General features: G+C 44.1%; 1 protein-coding gene across 4 annotated transcripts in view; it reads right to left on the minus strand.

Moving 5' to 3' along the window:
* The window catches only part of ARID1B (AT-rich interaction domain 1B), a 455,213-nt gene extending 453,255 nt beyond the window's left edge, over positions 1–1,958 (minus strand). For 3 of the 4 annotated variants that reach the window (XM_055087421.1, XM_055087420.1, XM_024122605.3), the window contains exon 1: positions 183–1,730. In XM_055087421.1, coding sequence (XP_054943396.1) covers positions 183–1,730 — 1,548 coding nt within the window. Of the gene's footprint in view, positions 1–182 lie in introns of all 4 variants that reach the window. The other variant, XM_024122602.3, reaches the window with a different exon arrangement.
* Between the last annotated feature and the right edge of the window lie 20,253 nt (positions 1,959–22,211).

Here is a 22,211-nt window from a genome sequence, read left to right on the forward strand (position 1 = left end):
GACCCTGTGCGCCGCCCGGCCTCGGAGGGAGGCAGCCGCGAGTTAAAATGGCTTTGGGCGCCTCGCCCCCGCCTCCCCCGGCAGAAGACGCAGAAAAAGTACGCGGAAAGAAAGAAACTAGGGCTCGCGGCGCGCGGCGAGGCCGCCGCGGCGGAAGCAGGCCCGGCCGGCGCGGGGGTTACCTGGGATCTGCCCATGGTCGGGCCGGGGGTGCCGGGGCTCATCGCCGGGTGGCTCCTTTGTTGCGCGGCCGCCCAGGCCGGGCTGGCAGCGGCGTACTGGGCGCCCATGTCCTTGCCCAAGCCCATGCCCGCGGCCGCCTGCTGGCCGCCCGCCGCCGCCCCCGCCGCCGCCGCCTGGGACTGGGGCTGCGACGGCGGCGGCGGCGGCGGCGCGCTGGGGCTGCTGTAGTCCGGGTAGCTGCCGCCGTAGCTCCTCATCATGGGGCTGGGCGAGGTGAGCAGCTGGTTGAGGGTCGGGGTGGCCCCCGACGGGTGCTGGTTCTGCCCGGCGAAGCGCTGGAAGCCCCCCGCCGCCGCGCCGGCGGCCGCCTTGCTGAGGCTCGCGGCCCCGCCGCCCCCGGGGCCCATCATCATGCCGCCGCCCTGCTGCCGGGGGGAGCTCAGCACCCCGTACCCCGAGGACGAGCCCCCATAGCCGCCGCCGCCGCCGCCTCCTGCTGCTGCTGCCGCCGCCGCCGCGGCCGCCGCCGCCACAGCTCCCGCTCCTGCTCCTCCTCCTCCTCCTCCTCCTCCGCTGCCTCCTCCTCCTCCTCCTCCTCCTCCTCCACCGCCGCCGCCGCCGCCCGCGCTGGGCCGGCTGTAGCCCGGATAATGGTTGTACTGGCTGTTGGGGTACCCTTCGTGGGAGTTCTGCAGGGGGTCCATGCTGTTGGGGGCTCCGGCGGCAGCTGAGGCGGAGTGCATCATCCCCATCCCGGGGCTTTGTTGTCCGCCATGTTGATCAAAGCAAGGCCCAGCGCGGCCGCCGGGGCCGCCGCTAGCTGGGGCAGCACTGCCATAGTAATTATTAAACTCCGAGACGGCCGCCGGGCCGCAGCCGCCACCGCCGCCGCCGCCGCCGCCGCCGCCGCCGACGCCCCCAGGCACGGCGACCGGCTGCTGCTGCGCGCCCAGGGCGCCCAGGCCCGGCTGCTCGTAGCGGCCGCCCGCCGGCTCCCCCATCTTGGGCGGCGTGTCGTCCTCGTCGCCCGGCTGGCTCAGCAGAGGCTGGCCCGGGGGGTCGGCCTGGCTGCCCCCGGCACTGTCCTTGGCCCCTCCATGTTGCGGCTGCTCCATGGCGGGACCGGGCTGAGCCGTGCCACTGCCCGCGCCGCTGAGACTGTTGTTGGAGACGGGATGCTGCTGCCGCTGCTGCTGCTGCTGCTGGAACTGGCTTAGCTGCTGTTGTAGTGCGTGGTGGTGGCGGTGGAGGTGGTGGGCATGGTGGTGCAGGTGGTGGGCATGGTGGTGGTGGTGGTGCTGCTGGTGGGGCGGTGCGGCGGGGGCTTCGCCAACGGTTTTCAGTTTGTGGTTGGGGAGCAGCCCCGTCTCCATGGCCGAGCCCGGGCCCGCCGAGGAGGAAGAGGAGGACGCCGCCGCGGAGGAGGAGGAGGAGGAGGACAGCGCGGCGGCGCTTCCACCCTCCTTGAGAGCCGCCTCGGAGCCGCCGCTCTTGGCGCTGTTAGCGCTGGCGGCGGCGGTAGCCGCCGCGCTCGCGTTATGGGCCATGTTCAGTTCGTGACGGGGGTGCGGGGGGTGGTGGTGCACGTTATTCAGGCCGCTGCCGTCGCCGCCGCCCCCCGGCATGGGTCCCGGTGCCGCCGCCGCCGCGCCGCGCGCCCCCGCCTCCAGGTCCCGGGCCCCGGGCGCCGGCCGCGGCCCGGGGGGCGCCCGCCGCTCGCCGCTGCCAGCCCGCGCCCGCGCCGCCGCCGCCGCCGCTGCTGCCCGCGCGGCCATGATCGCCGCGGCGTGGCGAGGCCGGGCGGGGGGCGGGGGGGGAGACAATAAAACCCACTTTTTAGTCAGCAGCCCCTCCTGTGCGCATCCACACGCCCCGACGGGAATCGAGCGAGCCCCCTCCCCCTCCACAGGCCCCGCCGGAGCCGAACCGGGAGTCACGCCTTACGGTCTGGGCCTGTTCTCGCTGTGTGATTTCATGGTGAAAGTTTTTAGTTCAGGTTTAAATGAAACTTTTCTCTTTTCCTCTCTAACCCGGATATGGGTAAATACACGACTGACTGAGCCTATCGGGCCCAGCATGGCATGAGAGGGAGCCGAGCGAGCCCGAGCAACTATTATCCACTTCTCTCTGATTACTCGCGCGCACTCGCAAAACGCGGACTGGACTCGGCCCGGGCCGCAGCCGCCGCCGCCGCCGCCGCCCGCCCGCCGGGCCCTGCGCCCGCCCGGGCGCACCCTCGCGGGCACCAGCGGCCCCGGGCTGGGGGCTCGGGCGGCGCCGCAGGCGCTCGGAGCGCGGCGGCGGCGTGGGGCAACTGGAGCCTGCACTTTCCCCTCGTGCCTCCGTCTCCTTGCCAACCGGGCGTTCGCGTGTTTGTTTTCACGTCTAAAAGGCCCGATACAAAGGTGGAAAACGAGTCTGACGAGCAGACAAAAGAGGGAGAAGGGCTGAGGAACAAAGTTGTCCGTGGCCTCAAAGGTTACGAGGAGCCGGCGGAGAAAGAAAATATTTGGGCAATCTGTGCAAAAGTACTGCCTCTCCCAAGAGTTATGTAATTTTTCAGAATGTTAGCCTCTCTCCCTTGATTTCGGGCCATCAGCGTATTTCCCACAACTACTTCAAACTGCAGAATTAGGAGAGTTTAAGTGAAGGTTAGCACATTCCAGGAGCGCTGTGCCCTGTACACAGCAGGTACTCAATATATGCTTATTATTGACTGCACCTGCCCAAAGATAACGTTGATATAACTTTTTTTTAAGGCATCTTATGTGTGTACGTAGGCTTATCAATGAAAACACGAAGTAGTCCCAAAGGAGCATTTTTCCTGCAATGCACTTGTCTGTCTTCTCTCTGAAGGGAACGTCCTCAAATATGTAGAGTGGTGCCTTATGCTCCCAACAACTTGCAGGTGGAAATTTAAATATTGGCGGCATAATAGCTAAGGTTTATCTCTTGTCTTCATAAATCTGTATGATGCCTTTCCCCCTATTTCAGAGGTTATGTGCACGATTAACCCTCTTGATATGGGTTCATTTCTAAGTGATGTGAAACAAAACTAAAAAATACATGTTATATTTAATAAACATAAAATCAATAATGATATAAATCCGTCAAATCTAATCCTAGAGCAAAAACGTTTCACGCTTTGTTTTTTAAAAAAATACTATCCATTATTCTATCACTTTTTGATGCTTTAAATGTTTTTATTAATGTGAATTTGTCACCTGGTAACATCTTGAATATCTTCAAAAGCAGGACTTCTTAACCTGAACAATAGCTCAGTTGTACTAGTGTACTAGTGTGGACTCAGTTTTCATGGAGAGAAAGCACTTGAAACCAGAGCTTTCAAGAAGTCCTGCTAGCTGAAATGATATATATGATTTTGGTAGAATGTAGCTTTCTAAAATCATCTCATTCTTTAGCTTTCCATAAAGGCTATTTTAGTTTATTTCAACTGCAGTGGTTATTTTTGTTTGCTTGAACTAGTGTAAATATGTTACATGACTAAATAGAAAATGATAGATGTGAAAAACTGGTGACTGGGGGAAGGGGAATCAGGTGCACACCCAAGGGTCATTATAGAGTGTAGAAACCACAAATTTGCATTCAACAAATTGCAAACAACTGGAAAACAAGAGTTATATCATCATATGTAAGAGAGAATAACAGAACCGTAAGGTAAACTCATGCCAAATCATTCATCAGTCTTTGCCAAGAGAATACTACATCTTTGTTAGTGTGCCTCTTTGACACTTTGTCCTGGATTGTCTTCCTTTATATATTCAAATACATACGAATTATATGATTATACCACATAAGTTGAATTTTTAAAGTTTTTCATATGCAAATATAAATATGTCTGTTTTGTGTATCTGTGTTTATACATATATTCTAAAATGCATTACATATGTATGCTTTTAAACATTTATAGTCAAACTAAATATATACATATAATCATAAAAATGCATTCTTTCAAACTGATAAAATACATCAAAGTCAGTTTGTACAAATGTAGCCGTATTTTGTGGCTTATTTTCACAACTAATCCTAAAAAGGGAAAATGAGTCACCAAGTTCACCTCTGGCCCTTTAAAAAAAATTTTTTTTCATATAGACAAATCATGAAACTTTAAAAAAAAATTAGGTATGTAGGTCGAAATCTCTTTTAATTCCTCTTGCTTCAGCAAGTTAACTAGAAGATTGGAGCCAAGAGGCTATGAAATAGAGGCCCCCAGCACAATGAAATCAGTCTGCTATAAAAGGCGACACATGCCAGTTTCTCCTCCCCAATGGCAGATGCCACACCCTAAAGCAGACAGAAGGCACTGCAGTCTGTAAGAGAAGCACAACACACAAAGCCAGCAGGACTTGGTTTTGTCTCTTAAACCACAGAGAATGCTAAAATACCTTTTTAAAAGCGTCTTGCTGAAGATAAGTTGTGGGCTCCTATTTATTCAACTTAGGCTTCTCAAACACACCTTCTTGGGAAAACAAAATAAAAGCCTCTTAACAGTTTCATTTAAAAATCCAGGACTTAAATGAAATCACAATTGTCAGGAGTCTGTTAGAAAGTGATGAAATAGGTTCACAATTTCACAAAAGCACGACTTGAACTATAAATTATGGTTTTTACTGTGTCAGTTGCCTCAATTATCCTATATGGCAATTCTACAGTATTTTTTTAATGTTAAATAAAATACTAGAAATCACCGTGTACTCTTTTCCTAACGAATTTTTTTATTTTTACACCTCTTGCCTAAATTTCAAACCATGGTGACAGCTTTAATAAGTTACTCTAGCCACGAAGGAGCCCAGAAAGTGAAGGCCCAAAAGCTGCAGAGTGGCCTCTCCACGCCTGCAGCCAAGGTTGCCCCACGCCTTCATGTTTAGCCAGAGGATCACCCATTACTTTGTTAAACATTACTTTTTGGCTACAAAAATGGGGTTGGGTTTGGTGAGGTTTTTTTTAACTATATGAAAAATTAATATTCAAATACAATTCCCTTTGAATAAGTTTTAGGGCAGTGAATAAAAGGCTCTTCAAACTTGCCCACTTAAAGAGGATTGAGCCAGATGGTAGTTTAAGAATGCCACGGTTCTGTTCTTTTTGCCTCATCGTAGCCCATCATCCTGTTTGCTTTAAGATTAGTCCCCTTTTACTGTTCTGGTTATTTATTCGATAACTGAAACTATCACGATTCACTACCCATCATATTTCTCAGTATTCTTTACATCATTTGGAAGCAATTTAGAATAAAGCCCTGTCAAGGTTTTACAAGTAAGAACTATTAAAGAATAAGGCTTTGGATACTTGCTTTCCTTTTAGATTTATGAGAAATGCAATGAATGGAGCTAATGGGATTTCCCTACTAATCTTGGTCAGCGACTTTAAAGAGCACTAAACAATTGTCCTTTTCACGTCTCTGATTTAGATGTTGGCAGTGAATAACTAAGTAAACGCAAGATACGGGATGTAGCATTTGGCTTGAAACAACTATGCAAATTTAATAGTGGCCCATAAGTTTAGGATGCAAAACAATTAGGATTTGAAAAAAATCTAGGCAAGAAAAAATTTAAATAAATCTGGGGACTGACTAACAATAGCGCTACTATATTTACTAAGAATATTATAGTGGGGATAGTAAACCTCGATGGAGATAGGGACAAACTACACTTTTTTTTCCCAACAGACTTATCTAGAATCTACTTTGTGACATTCCCTGAGAATAAAAAGATAAATATTACCTTCGTCCTGTCCTCAACAGGGGAGATAAACTATTACCTAAAACATACTTAGGGCTGCCCTGAAACATCATGGAGGATCTGGCCAGGAAAGAAGTAAGTTCAGGCTTCCCCACCTAACAACATTCCCTGCAGGTCTGCCCTGTTGGCTGCCGTCAGCCAGGCACCTCGCCCTAATACTCAGTCTGGCACGGCTTTGACATGATGCTGGGAACCCACCAATGTTGGAGCTAGACTTCCAGAACCCTAAGTCAGGTTTACCATTAGGCTACTACAATTTCTCTCCAAAGTCCCTAGAAACATAGTAACAGCAGTGAAATAAATTACATTTATTTCCTTAATACATTTTGGAACACTGTACTATGTATCTTATACTGGACTGTCCACATTTTGAATGATGTGTAATAAAATTTTTTTATTACAGCCTAGTTTAGAAATGTTCTATAACTTTTAGACAAATGTGTGTTCAATGGCATTTCTTTCACTTGATTCCCAAGATTGTCCTCATTTTGCCATCGTCAGAATCACTTATTGAGCACCTATGATTACATCGTGACATATACTCATCTATATGGCTTCTGTCACTGATAACCTGCTGCTTGGATAAAGGCACTTTATTGATAACACCACTCTAGTTCCTCATAAATAAATACTTGGGAAGTAAACATATTTGAGGTCATTTTGTAATAATATAAGGGAAATCATTTGGAGAGTTAATACCTCAATTTTATGGAAAGATTTTAGCGACCTATCTGAAGGCCTTCTGAGTCTTTGTCATATGTGATTAATTGCTTCATAGTACATATAACCTTCTAAAATAAAACTTATCAAGCACAATAAATTCCAAACAATACCTCATGTGCATTAATGTAGTGCATTCGTGATATTTATTTCACCCTCCTTATCTTTGATTGCTTTGTCCCTAATTCATTACGGGAATCAGTAGGCATCTTTAAGGGCAAATTACTGACGGTCATCTGATTGTTCTAAGGGCCAAAGGGCTTGGTGATATGTTGCTGTTATACCAAATGATATAATTTCATTGGGGAATTTGCTTATCAATGCATTCCTCTAGAAATGCCCAAGTGGTTAAGCATAAATATTTTTTTCTCTCCCTTACTTAAAGGAAATTTCCACATTGTAGTATGTTACTATAGGACTTAAAATTCAGGGGCCTATATTTGGCCCCTTCTCTGACCCTCAGACGTCTCCTCTCAAGCTGTACATCTCTCTGTGGTGCTGTGACCTGCTTTCTCAGGGACCATGTGGGATATAGGTTTCCCTCCCAAAGCATAACCCACAAGGAGCTGCTGAGAAGGTAGCTTCGTGGCTCAACCCCATTCATTCATTCATCATTCAGCCAGCCAGCCAGCCAGCAAATCATTGCCGAGCCCTGCCTAACTCTGCACCGGCCCTGTGCTAGGCTCTGCGGCCACTACACTGAAGGGGGCGGGGGGGGAAGGAACTTCCTGCACCGTCTACCAGATCGACATTAATCAAATGATCCCACTAATAAGTGTCAAATTGCACAGAGATAACGTGCTCAGGAAGGAAGATGCCAGGGTTCTATGCGGGAAATAAACGAAGAAGCTGACGTAGACTGGGGCCCGAGGGAAGGCTTCCCGGAGGAAACGTGGCTGGGACTGACAACTGAAAAGTGAGGAGAAATGAACCCGGGAAGGAAGGGAAAGAGCGTCACAGACAGCAGGAGGCCAGCGGGGCTGCGGGCGGAGAGGGGCAGGAGCGCCGCCGCGGCCGCGGAGGACGGGTCCCCGCGCTGGGCTCGCGCTCCGTGAGCCGCGCGAGGTACCTGCAGCCTCCGAGCCGGGGGCCGAGCCGGGGCCCTGGGTGGTCACGGGACCCACGGCCTGCTGGGAAGAGAGGCGGGGCCAGGGCGGGTGGGCGTGAGCGTGGGGCCGGTCCCGGGAGTCCAGGCTCCCGCGGCTCGGCCCCGGCCGGCCGCGCTCCTGCGGGGAGCCTCCCGGTACTCTGCAATACTAAGGGATAATAAAAGAGCATCGTAAGATGAGTCTATTTTAATGTTCACGGGTTTCTTTAAAACATACTCGGCCTCAAAAATAGAAGGTGATACAAGTGTGTTTTTCACAGAATAACTCTAAGATTCATTTATGTTTGATTAATTCACAGTGCCGTGCCCCACAGGCTGGGTGGCCTGTTAAATCGATCACAAGTCTAAAAACAAGTAATAGGATGAACACCTTTTCGTCTAGTCCTTGTATTAATAACCTTACTTGGCAACCACACCAAGTCTGAATTTGAGACCCTTTGTACACCCTCTCCCAGTTACCTGTCATGACGGAGCATCGTCCACGTGAGAGATGAGAGATGATGGAGCCGGAAGGAGGCAGGAGGGACCATGGGGATGGAGGTAAGTGAACGGATTCCACCACTTAAGAGTCCACCACTTGAGTCCACTACTTAAGAATCTGCGGATTCTTCACTGAGCAAGGGCTTCCAACCAAGGATGTGAATGGGGGTTGCAGTTCACCAGAGCCTTACTTGCCGCCCATTGAGTCCTGGCACAGGACTGAGTCTGCTGGAGGATGGGGTGTCTTTTTCTAATTTGCACAAAGCATCGTGAATGCTTGCAGTGGCCCTGCATGGAAAGGAGGGCAAGGAAATAACATAGAACTTGGTAATAGATTAGATATGGGGGTGAGCAAATGGAAGGATCAAGTTCCTACCTCTCACTTCTTTTTCCATCCCCCCCCTTCCTGGTCCAAACCAATGATGAAACAGCTGGAAACTCCAGCTTTTATCCCTACCATCCTGTCCACTTCACCCTATCCATCTATCCTACCCAGTTTTCTCTGTACCACACCCCAACCGTTATGATGAGCCAACTCTGTCCGTCATAGAATCTTAAACCTAAAAACAACTTAGAAGTTTTAAGAAGCTGAGGGAAACTCCTCAGATCCACACGGTGCAAATATTTTGCGATGTGAGAGCCTTCTCTCTTACCTAGGAATTTGTGAGGTTGAGATGATCCATGGAAAACTCTTTGAAACAAATAAACCAAATGAGTTGACACTCAACCCATAAGTTACAATTTGCCCCCTTCCCAGAGCCTCCTGTTTGCACAGCACCAAGGAGTGCCATGCTTGTTACTGATCTAAAGGACATCTCTCTCCAGTGTGGCTGCTTATCCCCTGGAGTTAACGCAGTGTGACTGCCCTGCTCCTTCGGCATTTGCGAGAGGCCAGAGCTGTCCTTTGCAGTCCCTGAAAGTGGGCATGGGAAGAAAGCAGGAGCCCAGGTTGGGAAATGCCCAGGCCTGGACATTGTCCTTATTTTGTGTCATGACTTGGCTTTCTGCCACCTTTCCACAGGTGCAAACACTGGGGCAAACCACCTCTAGTGTCTGGAGGAGGAAATGGAGAGGCCAGGCCTGGGAGTCGGTGCTCCCAGGAGGCAGCGTTTGGAGCACCCAGCACACACTCCCTTCCTCTCACTCACATGCCTATTTAGGGATAGGGCAGGAGTCTGGAAAAGGGAAAACTTCGGGCAGACATAGTTGTACTTAATCAATAAACCAAGCCACTTCCGGGCTGCTTTGAGTTTTATAATTATTATCACTTAACCTTTGTTGTGTCTGTCCTGTGCCCAGCACTCTGCAAACATGTGGCAGAGATGCAAGTTGCCTAACCTAATATCTGTTCTCCTCACCTGTAGTAAGAGAAGCCCCAATTTTTAACAGGGCACATGACCACTTGTAAGAAAAAAATGTCTGCACATTTCCCAGATGCCTTGGAGGTAGGTGTGTCCCTGTGTTGAAGGAGAGCTGTGGTGCTGGCTTAGCTACTATCTACCTCCAGACTTGGTTTATGAAAGAGAAAAATAAACCTCTAACTGTTTAAGCTACTGATTTTTATTTTTGCTTTGTCTTGTTTGGGGTTTTTTTCTTTTCTTTTTTCTTTTTTTTCAGTAGGAAACAAAATCTACAATGAACTGATATAGTGCATTATGGTTTCTCATATAATTCTCACAACTCTTTGAGAGTTCAGTTAACCTCTTAAGCCTTGATTTCCTCCTGTGTAAAATAATAGTACCTACTTCTCTGGGCTTCTGAGGATTAGATGAAATAATCCCTGCAGATCTCTGAGCACAGTGCCTGGCACAAGGGAAGTGTTTGATACTATTCTTTATTTTATTAAGGACCTAACATCTCTGTAGCTGGATCATCAATTCCTGAAGGATAAAGTCCCTATCTTCAGTTTCTCTTCCATCTTCCACAATGCTCAGAACAATCCTGGACCCACAGTGGGCTCTGAACTTAATTGTTGAGAGAACTTTGTGGCTGAACACAAATGTGCCAATAAAATTATTTACATGCATTTTCAAATTACTTGTTTTTTTTCAGTGCTGAGAACTGATGTGGCTTAAGCAACAATGACTTTTTATGTAGTTACACTCTTAAAGACAAGATTCCTAAATTCATTTTTTTATTTGCCTCAAGGTATAGGAAGTTTTTCTTAAAAGGTCAGGTCTACCTATTTGTCTGATGTCCCATCTTATTCTCTAGGTAAGACTTCATTATTCTTGTTGGCTAAAGAAGCATCGTGTTGGCATGAGATTTATAACTGGAGAGACAGTTACAGAGTTGCTCTGAGTGTGTTTAATGCTACTACATCACAGTAGTCTTGGTCTGTACTAGTTTAGCGTGGCACTTGTTTATAAACAACATGATTATTAGTGCCGATTCTAGGAGATTGGTTTTCCACTGACCCCAATAGAAACAATGCAAATATTCACCCTTTTCTAAAGCATAGTAAAACTCCTGTGGTTTTTGAAACCAGACCAAGAACCCATGTAGAAAAGCCCGTGGATTATTTTAAGTGAAGTTATTTTTTTTTAATCACATTAACTTTTCACCATATGCTGTTTATTTTTTATATCCTGCACAGGCTGAAAAATGAAAATAGAACAGGCCACTATGTTTTATTCGGGGCACATCATTACGAGGATGACATACACAAAGTCTGGGGAGTTCAGAGAAAAACAAAGATGATTAAGGGCGCTTTTTAAGATGACTTGTTGGAAAAGATTTTTAAAGCTCTATATGTTCGTTAACTCAGCAACCCCCAGGAGGCAAGCAGGAAGACTGCTTCCCACCACATGAAAAGAGTGTTACCTCGAGGGGCTTCCTGATCTGTAGAAAGAAGCTGGATTCACATCCCAGTTCCTCATTTATGGGCTGCGCATGTTTGGCAGTTTACTGAACCTTGTTGTGCAGCAGAATATATGTGAAACGCTACATGTCTGCTTTGCACGATTTGGGGTGTAAGAATTAAATGAGAGAGTATTTGTAAAGCATTTAACATATTACCTGGAATTAAACAGGTAAGTAGGGTATGTGTGTGTGTATGTATTTTAATTTCTAAATAGAATGGTTGTCTGGCATGTGATTTCAGGAAAACCAGGTATACTCCACTCAACCCCAAACATTCCTCCTGTTACCTAATTAAAATTTCTCCATTAAATCTTTATGGATTTGTTCCTTTCTCTAAAGGCTTTGAGCCCTGTCAAAATACAAGTATGCTTATAACGAGGAATACCTTAAGCTTCTATCAGTCATTTACACTTTACGGTGAATATATTCCGGATCTATGCCTGAAGGCCTGCTTGGATGCGGAAGAGGGGATGAGAGGCAGGATGTGGGTACCAGAGAGAAGGTGAGAGGAAGAGGAGTGACTGCAGCCAATGGCAGGCTGAGATGGCAGGGACAAATTCTGTTTACCGGAGAATTCTGTTACCCTCAGAAACAGTGTAACATGTCAGTGGGCCGAAAGCATGAAAAGGAAAGCATATCTAAAAATTGAAGAAGTTTTGCTTTCCATCCTAAGAGCTCAGGCTTGCGAATCCTCGAGCATTTCCTAAGGCTGGAATCCCAGGATTTGTCATTGCTGTGTTCCGGTTGACCTTTGGCAGATCAAGGTAGGCACTGAGGGGGAAAGAGGGAGAAGGAGGGGGAGACAGAATGGGGCTGCGTTCCCAGGCCAAAGAGCATTCCATGATTCTGTGGCTAGAGAGGACAGTGGATGATGTGGAACACTTTTACTTCGGAGGAGATAATGAAGCACAGTGAACCGGCTCCACTACAGAAGAACACTGGTGTCAAAGCCAGAGGGAAGGGAGAAGCTCAGGGAACGGTGACCCGGGGACGGCCCTGCCCTGGCCAAGATGGCACCCTCTCTGCCCTGATGCACTTTTGCTGATTCCTCTCTCTGTGCACTTAATTCCTCTGAATGTCCAGCCACTTCCTCCAGAGTCTGGCTCACTGCTCACCTGCTCTGAGATGTTGTCCCTGACGGATTACATTTCTAATCACTTGCCCCACCAGACTATCTCACACCTCTCTGCCTTTACCTTTGCTACTTTCTATTCTCTTTCCCACTGATTGGTCGAGAGCTTTGGTCTTCCAAAGTTCAGCCCAAATGTCACTCCCGTTGTGAAGTCTTCCTGAACACAGTTCCCACACACCTAGTGGAACAGTCGCCTGTGAGGTATGAAACCAACTGTGGACATCACTGTTTTAGCCCTTATTATATTATACTGTAAATTTTTGTGAATTTTTACATCTCCACCCCTAGACTGAGTGCTCCAGGAAGGCACCCCACATTTTTTTTTAATATCCAGGGCCTAATGTAGGACTTGGTCTTCCATTAGTGTTTGTTGAATGAATGAATGACCTCTGCAACCTGTCAGTGTGATAAGAGGGCAACATCCCCTCCTCCCCGGCATGGTACCAATGTGACTGATATACCTGAGCTCCTCTGACACTTCCTGAACAGTCACAAAGTCCCTACGCATGAGAATGTATCCTTAGTAATCAATTCATTATTCTAAGGAAATTAAGCAGAATCCTTCCCATGTCAGGATATGGGCGGCAGTTTCAGAAGGTCACCCAGTAGAACCATGTTATTGCAAGACAAGAGCCAGCTGCTCTGCTCATTCAGAGGCACTTCATGGTGGTTGGTGCAGGAAAGAGAAAGTGAGACAACCTCCCTCCTGCAGCAAGACAGAGCATCAGCATTCTCTCCTGGAGCTGGAGAACTTCCCACAGCATGACCTCCTCAGGCTCCCCACTTAACAAGTGGGGAGTTTTCCCTTGGGACAATATGAAAGAAAAATTCCCCACTCCCTGTAACAAGAGTCAAAGACTGAGGAACAGCTATCATGGATGTTTCAATAATTCTCAGTCGGCAGTATCGGAGGAGATATCTGGAAGAACATGGGGGAAAAAAGGTTTTCATGGAGAGGACCATACATATAACTTCTAACTAGCATGAAAAAAGACTTTTTGGCCACCTGTAGACTTAGCATTTTTTTAAAGGTGCTATAACTAAAATATACTGTTGCAAAATCTTTGTCAGTATAATTCCAAAGAGCTCAAGATTATTACAATTATTAGATATGGATACTAGATATTTCTTTGTACTACAAAAAATAAAATTATGAGCATGACTGATCTAAAACTAGGCTAATCATAGCTGAGTGGAGATGTTTTTTCCAGATACTTTGGTTTAACTTCTAATTTTTTTTCGTCCCAGTATAAGATGCTAGCTATGATATGATGTGCAAACTTGGCCTTGTATTATTCTGGCAGAATCTGATTTTATTTCTTTGTTTTGAATAGCTTTACGTTCCAGAGTTTGGGGGGAAATATATTTATCTATTTCACAGTCTCAGAAGAGTGTTAATCTGGCTTCTGGCAGCCTCTGTATGAAAATTCCCCAGTGAAGGTGGCCCCGCATCTGGCAGCAGGGGCCTTGCAGAAGTGGGAGCATCTCCTCCAGGACGGAGAGGCAGGCGTGCCAGCACACCCAGGACTCTCTGTTGGCGTCTGTTCTTCCAGCCCTGGGCACCAAGAGTGTCCCCTTTGTCCATAAAGACCCTTAGGCCTGCTCCAGAAGTTTACTCAAAGCCATTTTTAATGCCTCAAGTCCAACTTAGAAAAATACAAGGTAGAAAAAGATGTATCTTTCCAGACCCACACTCACTGAAAATAAAACGTATTGGAAATAACGTGCTCCTCCCAAACCTGTCACCCTGGCTGAGGCCTCTGTGTCACAACCCTCAAGGTTATTCTTGTTCCTAGTCTGCTAATTGTTCTGCATGCAAGGCTTCCAGAATCCTTCCCACTGCCTCCTACGTGCCACAGGTACTAGTATGTGTGAGGCGGTAGCCAGAGGGCTGCAGGCTGTGAGAGAATGCACGCAGACATGCCGCTCAGCCAAGGCTGGGAGGTCAGCCCAGTGTTGGGGGGACCTAGCTTGTACTGGTGTGCAGGGCCGGGAGGGCGGCCAGGAGCCAGGATGACCCAAGGGGAGGGAGAAGTTCATGTGCTGTTCAGGACCCAGACGTCAGTCAGGAGTTTTGTTTTGTTTTGTTTTTCCGTGCTGTGCAGCTTTCGGGACCTTAGTTCCCTGACCAGGGATTGAACCCATGCCCTCAGCAGTGAAAGCACAGAGTCCCAACTACTAGACCGCCAGGGAATTCCCCAGTCAGGATTTTAAATTCTTCATCTTTCTCACCTACGCCAGCCAGTCTAATTCATCACAGACAGAACACTTCAGGTTTTGGAATACATAACTAAGCCCACATAACTAAACACAAAATATTTGGGTCTACGGCATTTAAAGGAAAAAGGAAAAGAAGGAAGGAAGAAGGACCACTCCAAATAATAAAACATTACTTAGTGTGGCTTTTATGAAAGTACAATTCACCTTTCATTAGACTCCAAAATTACGATCTTCCCACCAGCTTGGCAACAGTCTAAAACTTTGACAACATAATGTGTTGATGAGGCTGTGGAGGAACAGGAATTCTCATATATTGCTAGTATTAGTGAAAAATGGAACAGTTCTTTTGGAAAGATTTGGTACTAATGAGCAAAATTATCAATGAACTTACCTTTGAGCAGCCACTGCACTTCTAAGCATCTATCCTATTGATACTCTGTAAAAGTACAAAATAACATATAGCCAGGATCATGCCTTGTGACATTGTTTCGAACAGCAAAAGATTAGGAACAACCCAAGTACTCAGCAATGATAGGAAATTTGTTCAAAATAACTATGGCGCATCCACACAGTGGAGTACTATGCACCCATAAAATAGAGCAAAGTTTTCCATCTTCCAGTGTGGAGAAATCTACAAGGTATTTTGTTAAGTAAAAAAACCAAAGGTTATACAGTGTGCTACCTTTTGTATAACAGGCAAGGGGAGTAAGAATACGTACACATATTTGTTTATATTTATAAAAAGAAACACTGAAAGGATAACTACCTGTAGGGGTTGGTTATCTGTAGGGGGTGGTTATCTGTAGGGGGTGGAAGAGAATGGAATGGAGAAGACAGTGGAAGTGAGACCTCCTGTGTGTACCTTTCTATACAGTTTTGACTTCCAAATCATATGTTCACAAATAAGTAAAACTAAAGCTGAAAAAATGCTATGTGGTGACCTAAATGGGAAAGAAATCCAAAACAGAGGGGATTATATGTATATGTATAGCTGATTCACTTTGCTGTACAGTAGAAACACAACATTGTAAAGCAACTATACTCCAATAAAAACAAATAAACAAAAGCAAGACAATAAAAAATAAATTCATTAATAAAGCTGAAAAAATTCCATTAATCTTCTCCAGCAGGTATAGCCCCCTCTGGCTCAAGGACCAGTCATTAGCTAATTGGGGCGGGGTGAGGGGTATGGCAGGTTTCAAAAGCTATGGCCAGAAGTTTTAGACTGGACATCCATTCCCCTTTGCTCCTGGTCCTCCAGGGCTATGCTGTGCTTTGTAGCTGAGATCAGTCTTCATTTTGTCCATCAGTTTTGCTAACCACATCCTTGTCTTGTTTCCTGGGATTGAGTCCCAGCCATTGAATCCTGCCTGTTATTCTATCCTGAGCTGGGAGCTCTGCTTTGCTCCTACCACTATGGCAGTTTTATCCTTCCATCCTCCCTTGGCACTGAAGTCTGATCCCTTCACTCTTGGCTCATGGCTGTGGGCTTGGTATCCATCAACAACTGTATCTGATGCTGTCTGACTGCCTGGATTGCCAAATATCAGCTTCCTCCTTACTGAACACTCCCTGACACCTACTGCTTACCAGAAGTACTAGAGTAACTGTACAAACACTGACAATGAGTGCTTGCTGTGTGACAGGGCATGGTGCAAAGGGCTCCACAGGCATCATCTCGTTTGATCTTCATGAAGATCCTAGGAAGTAGGTACATGGATAAGGATCCTGAAAAAAAAGGTGAAGTAAAATAACTTGCTTAAACTCATGAAGCCAGTAAAGGGAGAATCTGGGATTGGACACAGGTATGTCTGACTCTAAACTGGAGGAGTCTTCAGCTAGTTTAGCTAATTAGGGAAGTCCTATGGCCAGTGGCCATGCTCTCCGGACCTAGGGGAAGCCTGAACTCCTGCACCTCTCCCAGTTTCCTGGGCTGAATTTGGTTCTGTAGTTTCTATCCAACTTGACAGACAGGTCACAATAGACACTGCCTAGCTGTTCTAGCCTCCCGTAGTTAGCCCTTCCATGCACACCTAACCCGCAACATAGGAACCATTTTCCTCACTTCTTCTAGCTCAGGACCACCAATAATTTGGAATGGGAAATGCTACATTTATAAACAAATATATTTATATTTGGTAAAACTTTATTAGGTTTTTATCGTTCTCTTCTTTCTTTTTTCTTTCCTTCTCTAAGAAAACCTTTAAAAATTTTCTAAGGTCTTAGGAAAGCTATAACATCTAGAGGTTTATATTCCATTGAAAGTCTGTTGTGAGAAAATGTCTAACACATTTTGTTATACTGGCAATCTTTTGTTCTATACAGAATTTGTTTTAATAAAATTCATTGTAAAGGCTTTCTGAAGGAAGCGGGGCCGTGAACAAAATGTTCAGATATTATATTGTGTGATGTTTTGATAGGCCATTTGTGGAGGATATTTTATATTTTCCACTCCTTTAGGATTTAGATTTTTTAAAACCCTTGAATTAAGACAATTTCTGTACATACATATTGGAAAATAATTTAGAGAAAAACATTATTTGAGCCTCAATAATTTAGAATTAGAGATCATTTGAATAGGGACAAGGTTAAAAACAAGTGTATTCATTGAAAGAGTAAGGGAAATTAAAAATCAAGCACAGACACCCCCAACAGTCTCCCTCAAACATACGTACATGCCCTCACACCCTGGGACACATCCCACATCCCCGGATATACCCAGAAACAAACATACAAAAATATCATTAGGAAATTGAAACTATAGGCATTTAAAAAGTTATCAGTCCAACAACCTCAAGGATACATGACTTTATTTATTTTTTTTTTTTGCGGTACGCGGGCCTCTCACTGTTGTGTCTCCCGTTGCGGGGCACAGGATCTGGCCGCGCAGGCTCAGCGGCCATGGCTCACGGGCCTAGCCGCTCCGTGGCATGTGGGATCTTCCTGGACCGAGGCACGAACCCGTGTCCCCTGCATCAGCAGGCAGACTCTCAACCACTGCGCCACCAGGGAAGCCCATGACCTTAATGGTAACTAGTAAATACAAGGATTGAGGAGTAGAGATGGGAGTGGGAAATATTTTTCTACTTAAAAGCATAAAACAACTAATATTTGTTTGTTATAAAACATAGAATCTTTCCTAATAACACCATTTCTTGTTCCATTTATTGCATTTACTTTGAAGAAATTTAAAAAGCATTAAAAATATTCAGGCTTTAGACTAACTTAGATTCATTTTCCTCATTTAGCCTGAAATAGTGATGTTTCATTTGTAATGTATTCTGAAGTCAAACATAATTTTAGAATTTTGTGTGACTTCTCTCCCTGCTTCACATAGATAAAGAGCAAATAATTTCTGAACTATATACAGTAATATGATACCCTAATCTAGCTTTCATTAAACTTTCTTTTCCAAATTGAAATCATTTAATAATATTTTCAACTAATAAAACTATTGCAGGGCTCTCCTGGTGGCACAGTGGTTGAGAGTCCCCCTGCCGATGCAGGGGACGCGGGTTCGTGCCCCGGTCCGGGAGGATCCCACATGCTGTGGAGCGGCTGGGCCCGTGAGCCGTGGCCGCTGGGCCTGCGCGTCCGGAGCCTGTGGTCCGCGGCGGGAGAGGCCACAGCAGTGAGAGGCCCGCGTACCGCAAAAACAAACAAACAAACAAAAAACTATTGCATAGTCATTGTATGAAGTCTAGACAATAAAAGTAAGACTTTACTAGAAGATCAAAATCACCCGTAATCCCATTCAACAGAGACTATTTATTTAAATATGATGTAAATTTGGGTGTAAATCAAGCCTTATTTTCTACTTCTGGTTCAGCAACCTGAGGGACTGATGCAGACACACTCCTGTAATAAACACATAGATATTTGGGGTAAAATATAATCAATACAATAAATTACTGATAAACAAATAAATTGTGTTTCTAAAAGTAGATAATTGGGCCAGGAAGGAAGAAAGGAAAATCCTCTAGTAGCTCAAGCTGTAAGGTTGGACTGATAGAACCAGCACCTAGAGAATGGAGTTGGAGTATAAACCTCACATGGAGGCAAGAGACATGGCCTTGGGTCCACTTAAGATGAATATCTGGAATTAAAAGGCTGAATTAAGGACAGGCTCTTGCAAAGTTGCTTAGTCCATAAAAATGGCACTAAAAAGAACTCCAGCAATGAAAAAGAGCAAGGAATCTTGTACTATTCAAGTGTGAGTATGAATGAAAAAGAAACATCTAAGAAATTAAAACCCCAAGCCTGAGTGTAGGATCTAATTTTATTCTGGTCTTACAGCATGAGAATTCTCAGCTGATTAACGAAAAAGTTGGGAAAAACCCCACAAATTTGGTCCATGAAAACTTCAGGAACCAAATGTAAATCCCCATTACAGGGGGCAAATCCATAATTTGGGGTATATAGGACTCACACAGAAGAACCATCACTGCTTAAGATGAGCTCACAATATGAAATTATAAACCATATGAGGAAATGAGGATCAATCAAAATTCTCAATAATTAACAAAATTAGTACCCAAAGAACCACAGAAAATTGAACACTCTGAAAGGAACTATAAACATTGCTATGTTTAAAATGATTAAACAAGTAAAAGAAGGAATTGAAATAATGAAACAAAGGAACAATATGAGCAGAGAATAAGCAGATTTGAAACAGAACAAAATTGGACTCCTGGAAATAAAAGATTAATTCATTCAAATTGAAAACTCAGTGAATCATCATGTAAAATAGTCAACTGAAAAATAGATCTGAATAAATCACCCATAATGCAACACAGAGAAAACAAGATGGAAATATAAAGAGAGGTTATGAGACATGGAAGATAGAATGAGAAGTTTCAATATACTTCTAAGAGGCATTCCAGAGAAAAAGTTGTAGAGACATTCAAAGGGATAGTGGGAGAAGAAAAATACTGTTACAATTTACATGTTGTATGATTGTTTTATGTAAAAAACCCAGAATTATCCACAGAGAAATTATTAAAATTACTAAGAGAGTTTAGCAATATAGATGCAAAATTAATATACATTTTTTCCTGGAAATTTGCATGTTTTCTTCTAAATTTTCAATTTTATTAGCATAAAGTTAATTAAAAGCATTTCCTTATCTTTTAAATTTATGTAACATCTGAATTTATGATGTTATCAATTTAATGATTTTTAATGAAGTACAGTTGATTTATAATATTATTTTCAGGTGTACTACAACATAGAGATTCAATATTTTTATAGATTATACTCCATTTAAAATAATGGCTATATTTCTCTGTGCTGTATGATATATCCTTGTTGCTTATCTATTTTCTGCATAATAGTTTGTACTTCTTGATGTCATACCCCTAACTTGCCTCTCCTCCCATCCCTCTCCCCACTGGTAACCACTAGCTTGTTCTCTATATCTGTGAGTCTGTTTCTGTTTTGTTATATACATTCATTTTATTTTTTAGATTTCACATGTAAGCGATAACATGCAGTATTTGTCTTTCTCTGACTTATTTCACTAAGCATAATACTCTCTAGGTCCATCCACATTGTTGCAAATGGAAGAATTTTATTCTCTTTTATGACTGAGTAGTCCATTGTATATATATATATTGTGTCTTCTTTATCCATTCATCTATTGATGGACACTTAGGTTGCTTCCATAACTCTTTACTATTGTAAATAATGATGCTATGAATACTGGGGTGCATGTATCTTTTCAAATTAGTGTTTTCTTTTTCTTTGGATATGTACCCAGGAGTGGAATTGCTGGATCATATGGTAGTTCTATTTTTAGTTGTTTTGAGGAACCTCCATACTGTTTTCCATAGTGGCTACACACATTTACATTCCCACCAACAGTGCATTAGGATTCCCTTTTCTCCACAACCTCACCGATATTTGTTTGTTATTTGTGATCTTTTTGATGATAACCATTCTGACAGGCGTAAGGTGAGGTGATATCTCATTATAGAATCTAATGACATTTATCTGTGCCTTTTCTTTTTTTCTTGAGCAGTCACACCAGAGTTTATTTTGTTAGTCTTTTCAAAAAACAATATTTTGGCTTTGTTGCGCCTCTCTGTTACTTAATATGATTTCTGTTTAATTGATATTGTTTATATGATAGTTATTTAATTTGTTTCTGCTCTTTATAGTGTTTTTTATTCCACTTCCTTTGTGTTTTTTTCTGTTATACTTTCCTTGACTTTCAAATTTGGAAACACAGATACCTAATTTTTAAACTTTAAGTATTAAGGTATGAATTTCTCTCAGAATAAGATTTTCCTGCATCCCACAATGTATCTTCTGCATAACAAATGAGATGAGAGATAATAACATATACATATAAAAACAAACACTGGGGCTTCCCTGGTGGCGCAGTGGTTGAGAGTCCACCTGCCGATGCAGGGGACACGGGTTCGTGCCCGGGTCCGGGAGGATCCCACATGCTGTGGAGCGGCTGGGCCCGTGAGCCATGGCCGCTGGGCCTGTGCATCCGGAGCCTGTGCTCCGCAACGGGAGGGGCCACAGCAGTGAGAGGCCCACGTACCGCAAACAAACAAACACTGATAAGATACATAAGATAATTAGGATTTACATCCCTTTATCACATCATATAAAAAAATCAGCTCCAGGTGAATTAATGAGCTACATGTGAAATATAAAACTATAAAAATTTCAGAATTCAATATAGGAGAATAGTTTTATGATCTAATTTTCTTAAGCAAGTAATAAAAATGAAAACCGCAGAGGAAAAATTGACAAATTAGCTACATTAAAAATAATATCAGTTTATCAAAAGATACCATAATGAGAATGAAGTGACCAGCCACAGACTGGGAGGATATAGTTGCTAAATATATAATTGTCAAGGTATTAGTATCCTGAATATGTAAAGAGTTATTACAAATCAATAAGAAAAAGGCAAACCAACTTTTAAAGGGTCTAAAGAATTACACAAACCTTTTTTGGAAAAGAAAACATAAATGGCCAATAAACATATGAAGTGTCACTCAGTCTCATCACCAGTCAGGAAAATACAAGTTAATTCTACCATGAAGTACCATTACATATTCACAAAATTGGCAAATATGAAAGTCTGAAACTATCATGCATTGGCAGGGATGTGGAACAAGGCAATCTCTTATATAGCGCTGATGGGAGTGTAAATTAATACAATCACTTTGGAAAGCAATTTTGCTTTATGAAGATGCCCATACTTTATGACCTAGCAATTCCTCTCCTAGGTGTAAACTCTAGAGAAACTATCCTTTTCCAGGAGGCATTTATGAAATGCTTAAAGTAGCATTATGCCTACTAGTAAAAAACTAGAAACAAGCCAATATCCATTAACAGTAGCATGGATGATTAGGAATAAACTACCGTTATACTCAATGACAGTAGAATCTCAGGAACACAATTTTGAGTGGAAAAAACAAATTGAAAAACATATATAGCATCAGTCCCTTGATGTAATGTTTAAAAACATGCATCACAATATATTTTCATTGTGGAACTACAAAGAAAAGAAAGAAATGATAAATATTAAGTTTAGGATAATAGCAGCCTCTGAAGGGAGAGGGAAAGGTGGTGTGGCAGGGGCAGGGAGCACAGGGGAACTGAAGAATAATGGTGATGCTCTTTTTGTTCTTTTCACACATTGGATGGTGTGCACCTAAGTGTTATACTATTATTCTTTTAAATTTTTTTCCATATTCTTTATACTTTACACATATTTTAA

This window comes from Physeter macrocephalus, chromosome 10 (assembly GCF_002837175.3).
Source record: "Physeter macrocephalus isolate SW-GA chromosome 10, ASM283717v5, whole genome shotgun sequence".
NCBI classification, from domain to species: domain Eukaryota; kingdom Metazoa; phylum Chordata; class Mammalia; order Artiodactyla; family Physeteridae; genus Physeter; species Physeter macrocephalus.